The sequence below is a fragment of the Anabrus simplex genome, chromosome 1 (genome assembly GCF_040414725.1).
Source record: "Anabrus simplex isolate iqAnaSimp1 chromosome 1, ASM4041472v1, whole genome shotgun sequence".
In the NCBI taxonomy this organism is placed as follows: domain Eukaryota; kingdom Metazoa; phylum Arthropoda; class Insecta; order Orthoptera; family Tettigoniidae; genus Anabrus; species Anabrus simplex.
The window spans coordinates 344036156-344049643 of record NC_090265.1 but is presented as its reverse complement, the minus strand read 5'-3'; the positions used below and the strand labels follow the sequence as shown (position 1 = coordinate 344049643).

Genomic DNA, 13488 nt, shown 5'->3' with positions numbered 1-13488 from the left:
TTGTTGTTTGTGCCAACATGTTTCGAAAAGAAAAAAATTAAACTTCTTGTGATAGGGAGAAGTAAGCAGCCAAGATGTTTTAAAGGGGTAAAATCTTTAGAAGTTGATTACAGTTTCAATAAGAAAGCATGGATGACAGGTAAGATTGTCGAGAAGTGTCTTGTGTGTTTCGATAAAAAAAATTACAGTGATGAGAGAAGTTATTCTCTTTACAGACAATAGTCCAGTACACCCACCTTCTTTAGCAAACAATTAGCAAATAAGAAGCTTCAAACACATCAAAATTACAAATGTTGGACCAAGAAGGAGTGATGAGAAAATGCGATTCTCAAAAAAATCTCATTTGGAAAATGGTGTACTGCCTGATCATATAATTAATCTCAGAATATCTATTTCGGAGCTGTCAAAGGTAAGATAAAATAACATTTTTGAAACAATAATTGGAAACTGTTTTATAAAAGCAGGGTTTTCTACAAAAGCAATAGAAGAAGAATGCAGTTGAAGAGTGTTAGAATCAACTGTAGGCAGCAGGTGTAGTGTAATTAATGAGGACATACCAGCGGATGAAACCGCTGTTGCTGATTATATAACAGATAATGAAATTCTCGACTTGGTCAAAGAAGGGGATATCCAAAATGAAGCTAATATGGAAGAAAATGAGCCCCTCCTCCTCTTTCCCAAAAGGAAGTCAGGCTGCTTTTGTCACTATTTGTTGCAGATTTCAGCTTACCGAAAATGTACATGAAGACTACTTCTGGTGCTTAAATAAATGTGAACACTTTTACAATCAATGCTCAACTAAAATGGTTCAGCAGGATATAAGGCAGTACTCTGAAAGTGGGTAACTACTAAAAACATTTTTCTACAAGGTTGCACGTTGTTTTACTTGAGTATTCTTTTTACTATGTACAAAAATACTGCAGCCTATCTACATAAATTTAAAAAATAAAGATGTGTTTTGTTATTTGAAAAATTATTATTTCTGTATAACTAAATTTCTACTTTATGAATCATTTCCCGGGAAATGTTGAATTTGATAAATAGACGTTCCATTGTATAATAAAATAATAACAGAGTGAGTATATCAAGTTACCTTTCCAACTGAACTACCTAATTATACGGCTAGTTTAAGCTTACCACTTTGAGAATTACAATAAAAGGCTAAGCATGAAACTTGTTAAAATATCCCCATGGTGGTAATAGTGGATTTTAAAAGAATTCCTCAAATATATACCAGGGAAAAATAACAACTGTAAGTACAGTTATATGAAAACAATACTTGTCAACTAACATAAAGACAGGGGAAGAAATCACATATATTATTAAAGAGTCCATTCTATTTATTATTGTGGATTGGAGATAAATGTCCCCCTCCCTGGTAACATTCCTTATATTTATTGAACAGTAACTGTAAACAACAAAATATAATAACAAATTTCTCCTTAGTAATAGTAAAATTAGTTTAAAAGTAAACCATACGGAAAATAATTTATATTATGATATATGTTGTCCATGTAATACGTGTCTTCTTTGAATAGAAGCACACTGAATGAGATACCAATAACAAAGTTCTCATTCAAAAAAATAAATCTTTATTCCATAAAGATCTATACACTTCAAATTTTTATATGCAGTTATCTTACAGGGTAATTTATGATAGTTTAGAATATTTACAAACAAATAATGTTTGCATTGATATCACAAAGCAAAAATACAATGCCTCACAGTCTTAATCTTTTGCAATAAAAGCAAATGCAGCAAATATGATAGACTTTATTCTGTAATGACTACAAAACTAAATATTTCAACGTTTACTTTAATCCCAAGGATGACCCACTTGTCACTGTATATGACATAACAATTTTGCAGATTATTTTACTAAAAAACACTGTTGGAAATATCAGTGTTCTTCTTCTAAGATGAAATTAAGATACGAAGAGGGTAAACTTACTACCACTTAGATGAATAGAGTTTTCAGGCAAAAATGGTATTAAATTAATGGTGTCTTACATGAATATTCAGTTACTATTAAAATAATTGAATATGTTGACCAGTTAATCACTAGAGGTTTCTTTTCAATTTTTCTAATATTTTTTCATCATACTCCAATTGTAATTATTTATTTCTCATTTTCTACTAGTCCAAATGCAAATCAATTTTTACATTATTTTGCTATATTTTTTGTCTTAAGCCAGGATACTGTTACCTGTTGACTCAAGTAGCTAATTATTAAAACCATCAAGATTTTATTGGCAGTTGTCCTCTTTTAAGGGGTTATCGATTAACTCTTGACCACCATGGAAGCAAAAATAAGCTGAAGGGTGGTCAAGGGAGGATTTGACTGCTATGAAGAAGTCTTCACAATGGACAATACGGGATCCTGTTGGCTAAATGACATTTCCCAGTAAAAGCTCTCACTGTGGATCTAACCATCCAGTATGAAAAGAATAATCCTGAACAGACTATTTCCACAAAAAAGGAGAACTGAGCATTATATGGAGAGTGTGAAGACTATTACCATTAGAAGAATTTTTTAAAATGTATGGGTCCCTAAAGTTTGAAGTTTATAACTTCCTTTTCAGTGCAAGAGGAATGATTTCACTGTTGTTGATTTCACTCTTTCTTTTAACATATTTCACCTATGAACACAAACTAATACTGGTTTGTGAAAACATCCTAATATACAAGGTAACAGAGTTTTAAGAGTCTTGAAAATGAATCAAATAACCTTAATTTTCAAACGAAGGTATCCATGTCACTTATAACAAATTCTTTAAATTGTTGTGTTATATAACTGATCAGTAAGCTGTGGATTATTCCATCTCCTTAATAGAACAACCTCAGTTTGTTTCTAGTAATTTGTCTGTGGTTGTTTTTTTAACACATAGAAAAGTGAACTTGATAAATACTATTTGTAAATAATGCCTTTCTTACAAGAGAAAAATAATATTTCTAATATCTACATTAAAGCATAACACTGTAAAAATATTTAAAAATATGTTGCCAGATTTATTAAATAATCTTCCAAAAAGGATGCATTCATTATTGGCTTGTAGAATGAAAAGCAATGTTAGCTGTCTGATCCACAGATATGAGAATTCGATAGGGATAATTGTTTGAAGGGACAAAACAACTTTATCAGGCCTAGAGTATAAGAATATTTATGGAATTTATCTTCTATGAAGCACATAGCTTTAACCATTATAAAGGACTATCCTTACTTCACTGTTATTTTGTGACAGTCCTTACTTCACTGTTATTTTGTGACAGTGAATGAATTACATTTTTAGAGTGCTTGCAACTGTTTTTGGGAACAAGCCATTCTGAGCTGAGGACCGAGGCCAAGGATGGTCATTCACAAAACAGTTGATAATGTTTCAATGAGGTAATTAATTTACCATCACAGACAGTACTGAAGTTGGTAAAAGTAATCATAACTTAAGAGATTTAATAAAGTTAAAAGTACTTGTATATAAAAGTTTTCTATGGTTCATAAATTTCTGGTATTCCTGATCTAGGAACAATATCAAAGATCACATCTTCTTTTACAATTCCTAACAAAGAGCTCCTTGCATAATAACCTCCGAAGTATTATAGTAAGTAAAATATTTTTAGGATTCCTCACACAAAGTCTGACAAAGCAAATGAAGACTTAGTTATTAATTGCGTACATCTCACATTAGAGACATAATATTGAGTATCGTGTACAATAAGGTTTTTAAAATTCAAGTTTTTTTTCAGAGATTTTTGAAATGGTGTTTCAAACTATGAATTTGATCTTGAAGGATTTTTGATACTTATTTATATTTCCTTTCCCTGCTTTAAATAATATAAATCTAGTAGCAAATGTAGTTACATTTCCATTTTCAGAGAATTCGAACAAGACAATATTTTTATTTCCCGACTTAAAAAAATGTCGTTGTCTACCCTTCACTTAAAATCATTCCAGTTCAATGAATTCTTTGATACTGCTAATTTTACACAATATTTGGATTTCTCTTTATTCTCTAAGCTAATGAAAAAATTAACCCTCTGGTCTGAAATAATACATTCCATGCAGATGGTTCTAAGGCATTCACAACTATATTTACAGCAAGTTAAAGATTTTCTTTTGTCATTGTACAGTGAGAGTACATCTTCTATTCCAATTTGCTGTGAAGCATTTATAGTGTAATAAGTGTACTTATATTATCAAGCAAATACTTCAAAAATGAATAGTAGAAGACATGCTGATCTACCGTTTGTGGTGATTAATTCCATTTTGAGAACAATACACAACCTTCAAATTATTTCCAATATTTTTGGAATTTCTTACTCAGGTTCAGACAGGGCATTTGGATATCTACTCATGTATGGTACCTCTGAATGTATCAACATTTCACTATGCTTCTTAGCTAAAGTTTTAGCATAACAAGGCTGGATAAACATTACTTTACCACCAGGGAAATAATTTATATTCTTAATGAACTACACGTGAACGATGGATTCAGACCCCACCCATCTTGATGAGACCTGCCTGACTACTTGCTCCCACAGAAGACTCCTCCAAGGAATCAAGATCGAGAGCCGATTCGATCATGGTTGTGTCCTGGAGCAAGCGCAGACGACTTGCGCTCAAGGGTACCACTGCATTAGCATCACATATAACTCCATCACCCAAGTCCAGCTCTGCCACATCCACAGGGCATTGCTCTGATCCTACACCTCCCACCACCATCACTGCATTTTCATCTGAATCTTTACCACCAACTCCTGGCTGCACAGAAGCTGCCAGTTGATTTATACTGCTTGAATTACTTCCTGCAATCACAGAGCAAAAGAGAAAAATTAATGATCATGGAGTCAGAGAACAAGTTCTTACATACACAACTTTCAAATCTTGGCAGAAATGAGACACAAGAGCTAATGAAAGTAGAAAAGAATTAAGAGATCTAATTAAAACATTATGAAGATATATACAGAGTCCATCATATTCTTAAACTGACAGTGATACATGCTGATGATCATGTAGGGGTTTATAAATGCCATGCTGGTCACCTTCATAGTATTAGAAATTTTCATAAACCAAACATGGTCAGCAAAATGCAACAATGAAAACAGTTCACTTGCCCGTGTGCTTCGCACTATGTTCTGACAATCAGAAGTTTGAAAACCTTCCAACACTATATAGATGCCAAAGGAATAATGGAATAAAATATATATAAAGTCTAAAATTCATTAAAAAATCATTAACAGTGACTATTAAAGGTGTATACATAATATAGTGGATTTTAATGACGATCAACCATGAAATTAGCCAATCTTACGAGACAGGATATTCTGGTAAGAAAGGAAACAATTTTTTTTTTTTTTTGCTAGGGGCTTTACGTCGCACTGACACAGATAGGTCTTATGGCGACGATGGGATAGGAAAGGCCTAGGAGTTGGAAGGAAGCGGCCGTGGCCTTAATTAAGGTACAGCCCCAGCATTTGCCTGGTGTGAAAATGGGAAACCACGGAAGGAAAGAAATTTAAAAAACTAACAAACAAAAAGGGTATATTACAAACTAGGAGGGAAAGGAGTTACTTCTCCTAGAAATATGGTTACATTACTGTACATGAAACAACACTAGATTACCAAGTGCTTATAATAAAGCAATCCCATTAAAAAGAAAAACTACAGCAGCACACATAACAAATAAAATATATATAAAGATAGGAGTACTGGTACATATTAAAATAAAGCAGAAGAAAAGAAGTTACTGCTCCTGTACACAGGATGTATTTATTTGGTGTCCACCCATTACTTTTAGCAGCACATTATATGTTGTGTATTCAAACTCACAGAAACAAATGTTGTTATACTCTAAAGTAATTTCACACTCAACAGCTGGTAATACTTCAGACACACCAGAGACTTGCAGTTACCAACAGCCAATTTTTGTTTCTCCTGAACGCCGTCTGTACGCTGTCGCACTTAACTGTACTTTTGTTCTCTAAATATATTGGTATTTAGCTAACTGGTTTGTGTTATTATTTATCAACCCACAAATACAAAAGTGGTGTCCAAAGTGGGACTGATAAATAACATTGCGTGTACTCGAGATAAAGAGGTGAAACTTGTGTGAAACTTGTGTGAAACTTAACCTCAATGCGACCAAGCTACCAAATGAAGTTCAACATCATGCGGGTTAGTGTATTAGTGAACGAATGAACCATCGTCCTTCATCATGGCACAAGGAGTATCCATGAAACTTCTTCAGGCTCTTTCTGGGAAGATCGTCAACGCTCTCAAGGAATCCACCGCATGAGGTGCCATCGGGAATGAGTCAGCATCACCAGCACAGCCTCGACTAACACAGTTCTTGATGCCAGCATACCTCACTGCTGATGGGACCACCATACAGGACTGTTCCATGCGGTACACCTGGGCTCTCGGTCTGAGTGAGGCTCCAGAAGACGAAAACGCACAGAAAGCAAGTGTCTACATGTGCAACGAACTCAATGATGCTTTGAAGTTCCTCGCAAGTTCCATCGACCCGGAAACTCTCTCATACAGCGAAATCCAGTCTAAATTGATGGACCATTTCAACACCAGTCACAATAAATATGCAGAAAGCATAAAATTCTGGAGTGTCATGCAGAGGGCAGGGGAGACGATCATCAGGTTCACTCTCAGATTAAGACAAGCAGCAACATACTGTAAGTATGGAGAATTTTTAGACCGCATGTTAATAGAGCAAGTCTCTCAGGGTTTGGAGTCGAAGGACATTTGTGATAAAATTATAGCTAAGAAACCGGAGAGCTTCACTGCTGTGTACGAGATACCTGGAACATTGCTGACGCGGTCAAGAACCCGAACATAACTCAAAACCTAATTCAACCAATTGGATAGTCTACACAAAGTCACAGCTGTGGAGTGACGGCTAACAACGGTGATGCGATAAATCAACCAATTATCAACAGAAGTCCAACTAACTAAGGCCTCAACAAGGATCGCATCCAGCCAATTGAGGAACATCACGTGACCAATTGTCATAGTTGTGCACTGGGTGTGGTGTGGACCATCCATTTTTTTTTTTTTTTTTTTTTTTTTTTTGCTAGTTGCTTTACGTCGCACCAACACAGATAGGTCTTATGGCGATGATGGGACAAGGAAGGGCTAGGAGTGGGAAGGAAGCAGCCGTGGCCTTAATTAAGGTACAGCCCCAGCATTTGCCTGGTATGAAAATTGGAAACACGGAAAACCATTTTCAGGGCTGCCGACAGTGGGTTCGAACCTACTATCTCCCGAATACTGGCCGCATTTAAGCGATTGCAGCTATCGAGCTCGGTATGGACCATCCACACAGTCAGTGCAGGTTCCTCAATGCTAACTGCCGGACGTGTGGCAAGAAAGGTCACATTGCTAAACTTTGTAGGTCCAAACCAAAGCAGAGTAGGACAAATCATGTGACCAAAGGAGAGCAACTGGCCAACAGTGTTGATGCCATACACAAGTTCAATAAAGATGAGGTTATCAGAGCAATACAGTCTCCAGGGAAGCAGTTGATAGATGTCAGGAACCAACATCCAAATGGAACTCGACACCGGCGCCCCGTTCGATGCTGAGCGAATTGAGGTTAGGTATGATCAAACCATGTTTTCTTTTGCAGAAGACCAATCGTAACTTTGCAAGTCACACAGGACACCGTATTAACTGCATCGGCAAGATGCAAGTCACCGTGAACATCGGCACCATCTTCAGGAACCTCGACCTCTACATTACTTACATTATTGTAATTTATTAGTTTCATCTCCGTGTTGATGATTTTCGATGGCAATGAAAACTGAAAAGAATATGCTCCTCCTAATCAACACAAAATATATTATTATTTTATTCAAGACTAGTTTCGGCACCTTTCATTGTGCCATCTTCAGTTTCATAGATAAACTTAAAACACAAATTAGCACTCATTGTTAAATAAGTTTTAAATGTTTGCTAATTTGTATTTTATCTTTAAATCTCTACATATAAAAGGCTAACTTCGACTGGCTGTAATCAACGGCCAGCCAAAACTACGCGACATAAAGAAATGAAATTTTGGGTATACATTTATATTACAGTGTAGGTGCTCACTAAGGCAGTTTTTTTGGATACTCCATCACTAAAAGGGTGAAAAGGGGGCTGAACTGTTTAAATCATCTCAAAAACTTGATAGTTTACAGATGTAAAAAAAAATTTAAAAAAATTGGTATTTGGAATCTACTTTAAAAATAAACACTTTTTTTTTTTGGAAAATTCCCCTAAAGGGAATAAGTGAATAAGAGGTTCAATACCTTTTATGAGGATACTTATATCTCAAAAACTGAAGATGTTAAGGACGTGAAAATTTGTATTTGGAATCTTCATTAGAAATAAAGAAACATACTTTTTGTTTTTGGAAAATCCACATAAGGGGGGCTTGAAAAGAAGTGAAATAGTGGTTGAAGTATTTATATTATGATGCTTATCAATATAAAGAAAATCGTAACAACTGTGTGTCTGTACATTGACTATTTTGGCAAAATTGTCATACATTTACCTGTTTCTGGTGCAACAATGACCATCTGCATAGGTTTTAGCCTATAACTGACTAAAAATTTCCAAGATCCTTAAATTTTTCACTTTTTACCCCCAGAAAATATAAAAATAGGGACTCAATTTTAATGACGGTGCAGACCTTCGTTTCGATATATTTCGTGGCTAAACGGTAAGTTGTATCACAAAACGGATTGTACAATCTCAGTTCAATTTGGAGTGATCTACAACTTTGGTCCTACGACGTTTCTGTAGTATCTCTATCCCGTATGCGTTAGATTTGGCTGTACGTAACTTTTTATGTTTTTACACGTATAATTCATATTTTGACACACTTATATGAAAGACGGAATCATAAAATTTGGCACGAACATTGGCCCTCCTGGTATGTGAGCCAAATTCTATGTTCCCAGCTGTCACATATGTATCCAAAAGGTAATGTAGTGTGTGGACTCTTTACCCAAATTTCTTCCTATTCTACGATTCTAAGTTTCTGACTCAATCTAACTCATAAATAATGGGAGATACGGGGAAATGTTTTAGGATCAACCATTCAGCCATTAAAAGAGGCGACTTATGCTGCAATCCGTGTGTCAATACAATGTACCGTTTAGCAGCAGTTAATCTGTAAATGAGGGTCTGCAATGTAGTAATCATGCAAATACTTTTGTATGTCTATCTGTATATATTCACTGAAGTAAATTTGTAGCGACCTACAAGGGGTGTGTCTGCTATTATAACTAATACTTTACAAATCGATAGTGACTGTCAGCACTAGGGCATCTGCTATTGTAATCTATACTCCCCACATCGACTTTAACATGTCAGTAGGAATAGGGTCCTCCAACTCCTGTGTAACTGGCATTAGTAAGGAGGGCCTACCAGTGTAATGAATAATGCCCTTCTCGATTTACCTAGCAGAAGGCAAGGGAACGTGCAATTTTCTTCAAAACTCCCCTACATGACTGTGTATGGAAGTAGGAAAGGGGGCCTACTATTGTAACGAAAACTCCCCAAATAGACTGTGACTGCACGGTAGACAAGGGTCCTTCTATTGTATTGGAAACTTCCCACCTCAATTGTGAATGGCAGTAGGCAAATGAGCCTTCTGTAATCTTCACAACTCCACAACTCACACTTTACAATGGAAACAAGAAATGGGGACCTCCGCATGCTACTTCTTGGATAACGCTAAGACCCATGCAATTTAAAAATCTTATTCACTGTATATCCATATACAATGTAGAATACTGTAGCGAAGCACGGGTACATTTGCTAGTTTATCTATAAAGCTGAAGATGGCCAAATGAAAGGGGCCGAAACTAGTCCTGAATAAAAGATATCCTTCAAGTATATTTTGTGTTGATTAGGAGGAGAAATCTTTTCAAATTTCATTGTCATCTCTATATCGTCGACGATGAATTCGAGACACTCCTTGTTCGAGAGTGGATCTTTGAGTTTGCGCGAGAGATCAATTTCAGGCAGCTTTTGGGAAGACCAGGACAGATCCACCAACTTTCTGTCAAGCAGTCTCTGCCCCTGGAACAGCAAACGGAGCTCAACTACTACCAGGAAGTCTTCAGTGATACCCCTGGGAAGCTGTCAGGCCCACCAGCGAAGATGCACCTGAAGGATGGCACCACCCCCATCTTCTAAAAATGTTAAAAATGGTTAATAAGGGTTCTCTGCTCAATATATTTAAAAACTGTTTAATCCACTTGGATCAATACTTTAATTCTAATTTCAACCTTAATGAGATATCAGACCTACTAAATCCTATTTTCAATAAAAAGAAACTAAGTACTTATTATAAACCCCTTTTTCATTTTTCTCCAAATTCCCTCCAGCAAGCACCCACCATTCCACCATTCCCTCAGCCCCATCGTAGGCTACACTATATCTCGCTTCCCTTCCTCCTCCCATCTACAACTAAGCTCTATTCTATTTCTTTGCTTTTGCTCTTTCAACTTCCTCAATAATGAAAACAAATGAACATCTCAACACTTACCCATCAACATTATTCTGTTCACACTTGTTTCAGCTGAACTGATGTTCATTTTCACACTTATTTCAGCTGAACTGAATTCAGGAAGATTCTTCAAGTGAAGTATTTTAAGTGTTTGACCTGGTCTTTTGTGAAATGCATTCTTCAAAGCGGAAGAAAACTTTCAGAACTTACACAAGACATGTGATCGTGATGAGCATTTATCATTCAATTCTTTACTTGTCTTGCACTGAACATCAACAATACATGCTTGCTTCATAAATTTTACCTATTATAATTAATGTCTTGCCTTAACTTTAATGATTTTGACTGATGATGGTCTCTAGGAAGACCAAAACTACTTTCAAATATATGTAACTTTCCTTTTTAGGTTACAATAAATAGTACTGAATAGTTGGAAACCTTTCAGATCTTGTTTTACATTACCTCGTTCAAAATCGGAGCTTTTGGATTGGTTACCGAGCAGCCAATACAAAAGTTAGCAATCTCTAGTGTTTATCCACATTAATGAATTACCATCTTCACCCTATACTTCCCTGCTGTACCCTGGGTTTCCAAGCCACTTGTTACAACACGTTCAACTGACTTCAACCGTCTATACTGATATACTGTAGTCACTGTTTCCCAAAATGTACAATCTTCACTGATAGGCTATGTGTACACTCTCTTCCCCAAATTAAAAGTTATACAAATATAAGGATATGAGTCTACATGTTCAATATTCCCTTACTACAAAAAATCCTCTTATAATACTTATAATGTTCTTATATCAACTCAGATGATATTCACTACTTTATATTACAAGAGATTTTATGGAAATTACCTAACCTAAAATCGGGAGATCGTCATTTACAAACATTTCCTTACCTAAAAATCATAGATTGAATTTGTGTACGGTGAAATGAAATGGCGTATGGCTTTTAGTGCTGGAAGTGCCTGAGGACATGGCCGGCTCGCCAGGTGCAGGTCTTTTTATTTGACTCCCGTAGGCGACCTGCGCGTTGTGATGAAGATGAAATGATGATGAAGACAACACATACACCCAGCCCTCGTGCCAGTGAAATTAACCAATGATGGTTAAAATTCCCGACCCTGCCGGGAATCGAACCCGGGACTCCTGTGACCATAAGCCAGCATGCTAACCATTTAGCCATGGAGCCGGACTGTGTACGGTTACAACCCTCATCTTGGCAGAATTGTCAAACTCCTGGAAAGAGGCTAAGATCTCACTTGCCGCGACTTCAAGGTACCCGAGGCGACATACGCTCATCGCCAACTGCTTGATGTTCGGGGACAGAATAGTGGTTTCACCTACACTATGAGATGTCATCCTCAACGACCAGCACGCAGCTCACCTAGGGATCGTCAAACTGAAGATAACGGCATGTTCCTTGGTGTTTTGGCATAGACATCGACAAGATCGCAAAGTCCTGCTGCACCAGATGCGCAACCCATGCGCACGCTCCACCCAAATTCCGCGAGCATCACTGGGAGTACCTGAAGGCACTGTGGGAATGCATCCATATTGACTACGCGTGCCTAGTAACTGACACCGTGCTTCTGATTGTTTTAGATGCCTACAGCAAGTGGTAGATAAATGAAAGAAACCACCTAATACAATACAATATAAAATTAGTACTTCAATTTATTTTAATTATGGTACTAGTTTTGGCCTATTGATATTAGGCCATCATCAACCATAAGGTCTTAAAACACTTAAAAAACGAATTGGCCATACATACGAGGGTTAGGGCAGAAGTCATGGCAACTATTTTTTTTTCTTGAAGATACCAGTCCGGTTGGAAAATGTGTGTTAACTACATGTGTGGACAATGAATAGCATTGAAATATCGTAACACACTAACTTAATATGGTAGTATACACAGCAATATGGCCTTCCTGGTGCAAAAGAATGACAACACAGTACACATAAAGTTGACATGACAAACTTGGGCCTGAAGACCCTCAAAGTAGTCCCCTGCTACTGACACCACACGCTGCGAACGTTGTGGGAGGCGCTGAACACCATCTGCCTCAGCATTGGCCGCACCATGTGTGAATCGGGTCACCTGTTGGCGCACAGCATTAGCAATGTCCTCTCGTGTTGCAAACCGCCTACCACGTAGTGGTTCCTTAATCTTTCGAATGAGCTCAGTATGGTGGGTGCTCCAATTCTTGCCATCCCCAACGTCGCAGTAGCTGCCCTACACACTCTGCTTTATGTGGTTTTGCATTGTCGTGCAGGATTATTGCACTGTCCACAAGATCTGGACATTTCTTCTGAACGCCACATCGTATCTGTCGCACCAGGAAGTCCCTGTAGTACTGTGCGGTCACTGTTCTTCCATGTGGAACAAAGTGGCAAACAATGACCAAGGGCTACCACTAATTCACTGTGACATTCCATCGCATTTCTCCCTCGGAGGACGGCTATTTTGATGTAAGCACGCTGCTCAACATAAGCCGATCTATCCACAAGAACACAGAACTGCACTGTTAGCTAAGCAGCCCGAATGGAAATCAGCAAGAAGTGGTCGTGCACCCCTTTCAAATGATAGTGATATCTTGTGTCCAGGTGATATCAATAAAAATATTAACATGCCAGACATAACGAATCACAGTACGTTTATACAAAATCAAAAGACACAGGCATACAAAGAAATGATGGAAAAATTTAAGCTGGAATCCCAGAATATCGGTAATGACGATGACTTCTGTAATCATGTCAAAGAATTCATGGAATTCTTATCCATAGCTGTGCACCAGCTTCCCGGTCCAAAACACCCGGCAGTTAAATTTTATGAGATACGGTGGAGAAAAAAGTTACTTAATAATCAACGTAAATTTATGCAATCAAGCAATCCAGAAAGGGCGATCAAGAGAGATAGATTAAAGCGCCGTGAGGAGTATGAATACCAAAAGACTCAATTCCTATACTACAACC

At 37.1% G+C, this 13488-nt stretch overlaps 1 protein-coding gene across 1 annotated transcript in view; it reads right to left on the bottom strand.

Moving 5' to 3' along the window:
- Positions 1-13488, bottom strand: part of app (Palmitoyltransferase app) — a 326850-nt gene that overhangs the window by 1788 nt on the left and 311574 nt on the right. The window contains exon 9 of the mRNA XM_067134866.2: positions 1-4800. This exon is cut by the window's left edge and continues 1788 nt beyond it. Within this exon, the coding sequence (XP_066990967.1) occupies positions 4487-4800 (314 nt within the window). The 3' untranslated portion in view covers positions 1-4486. The remainder of the gene's footprint in view (positions 4801-13488) is intronic.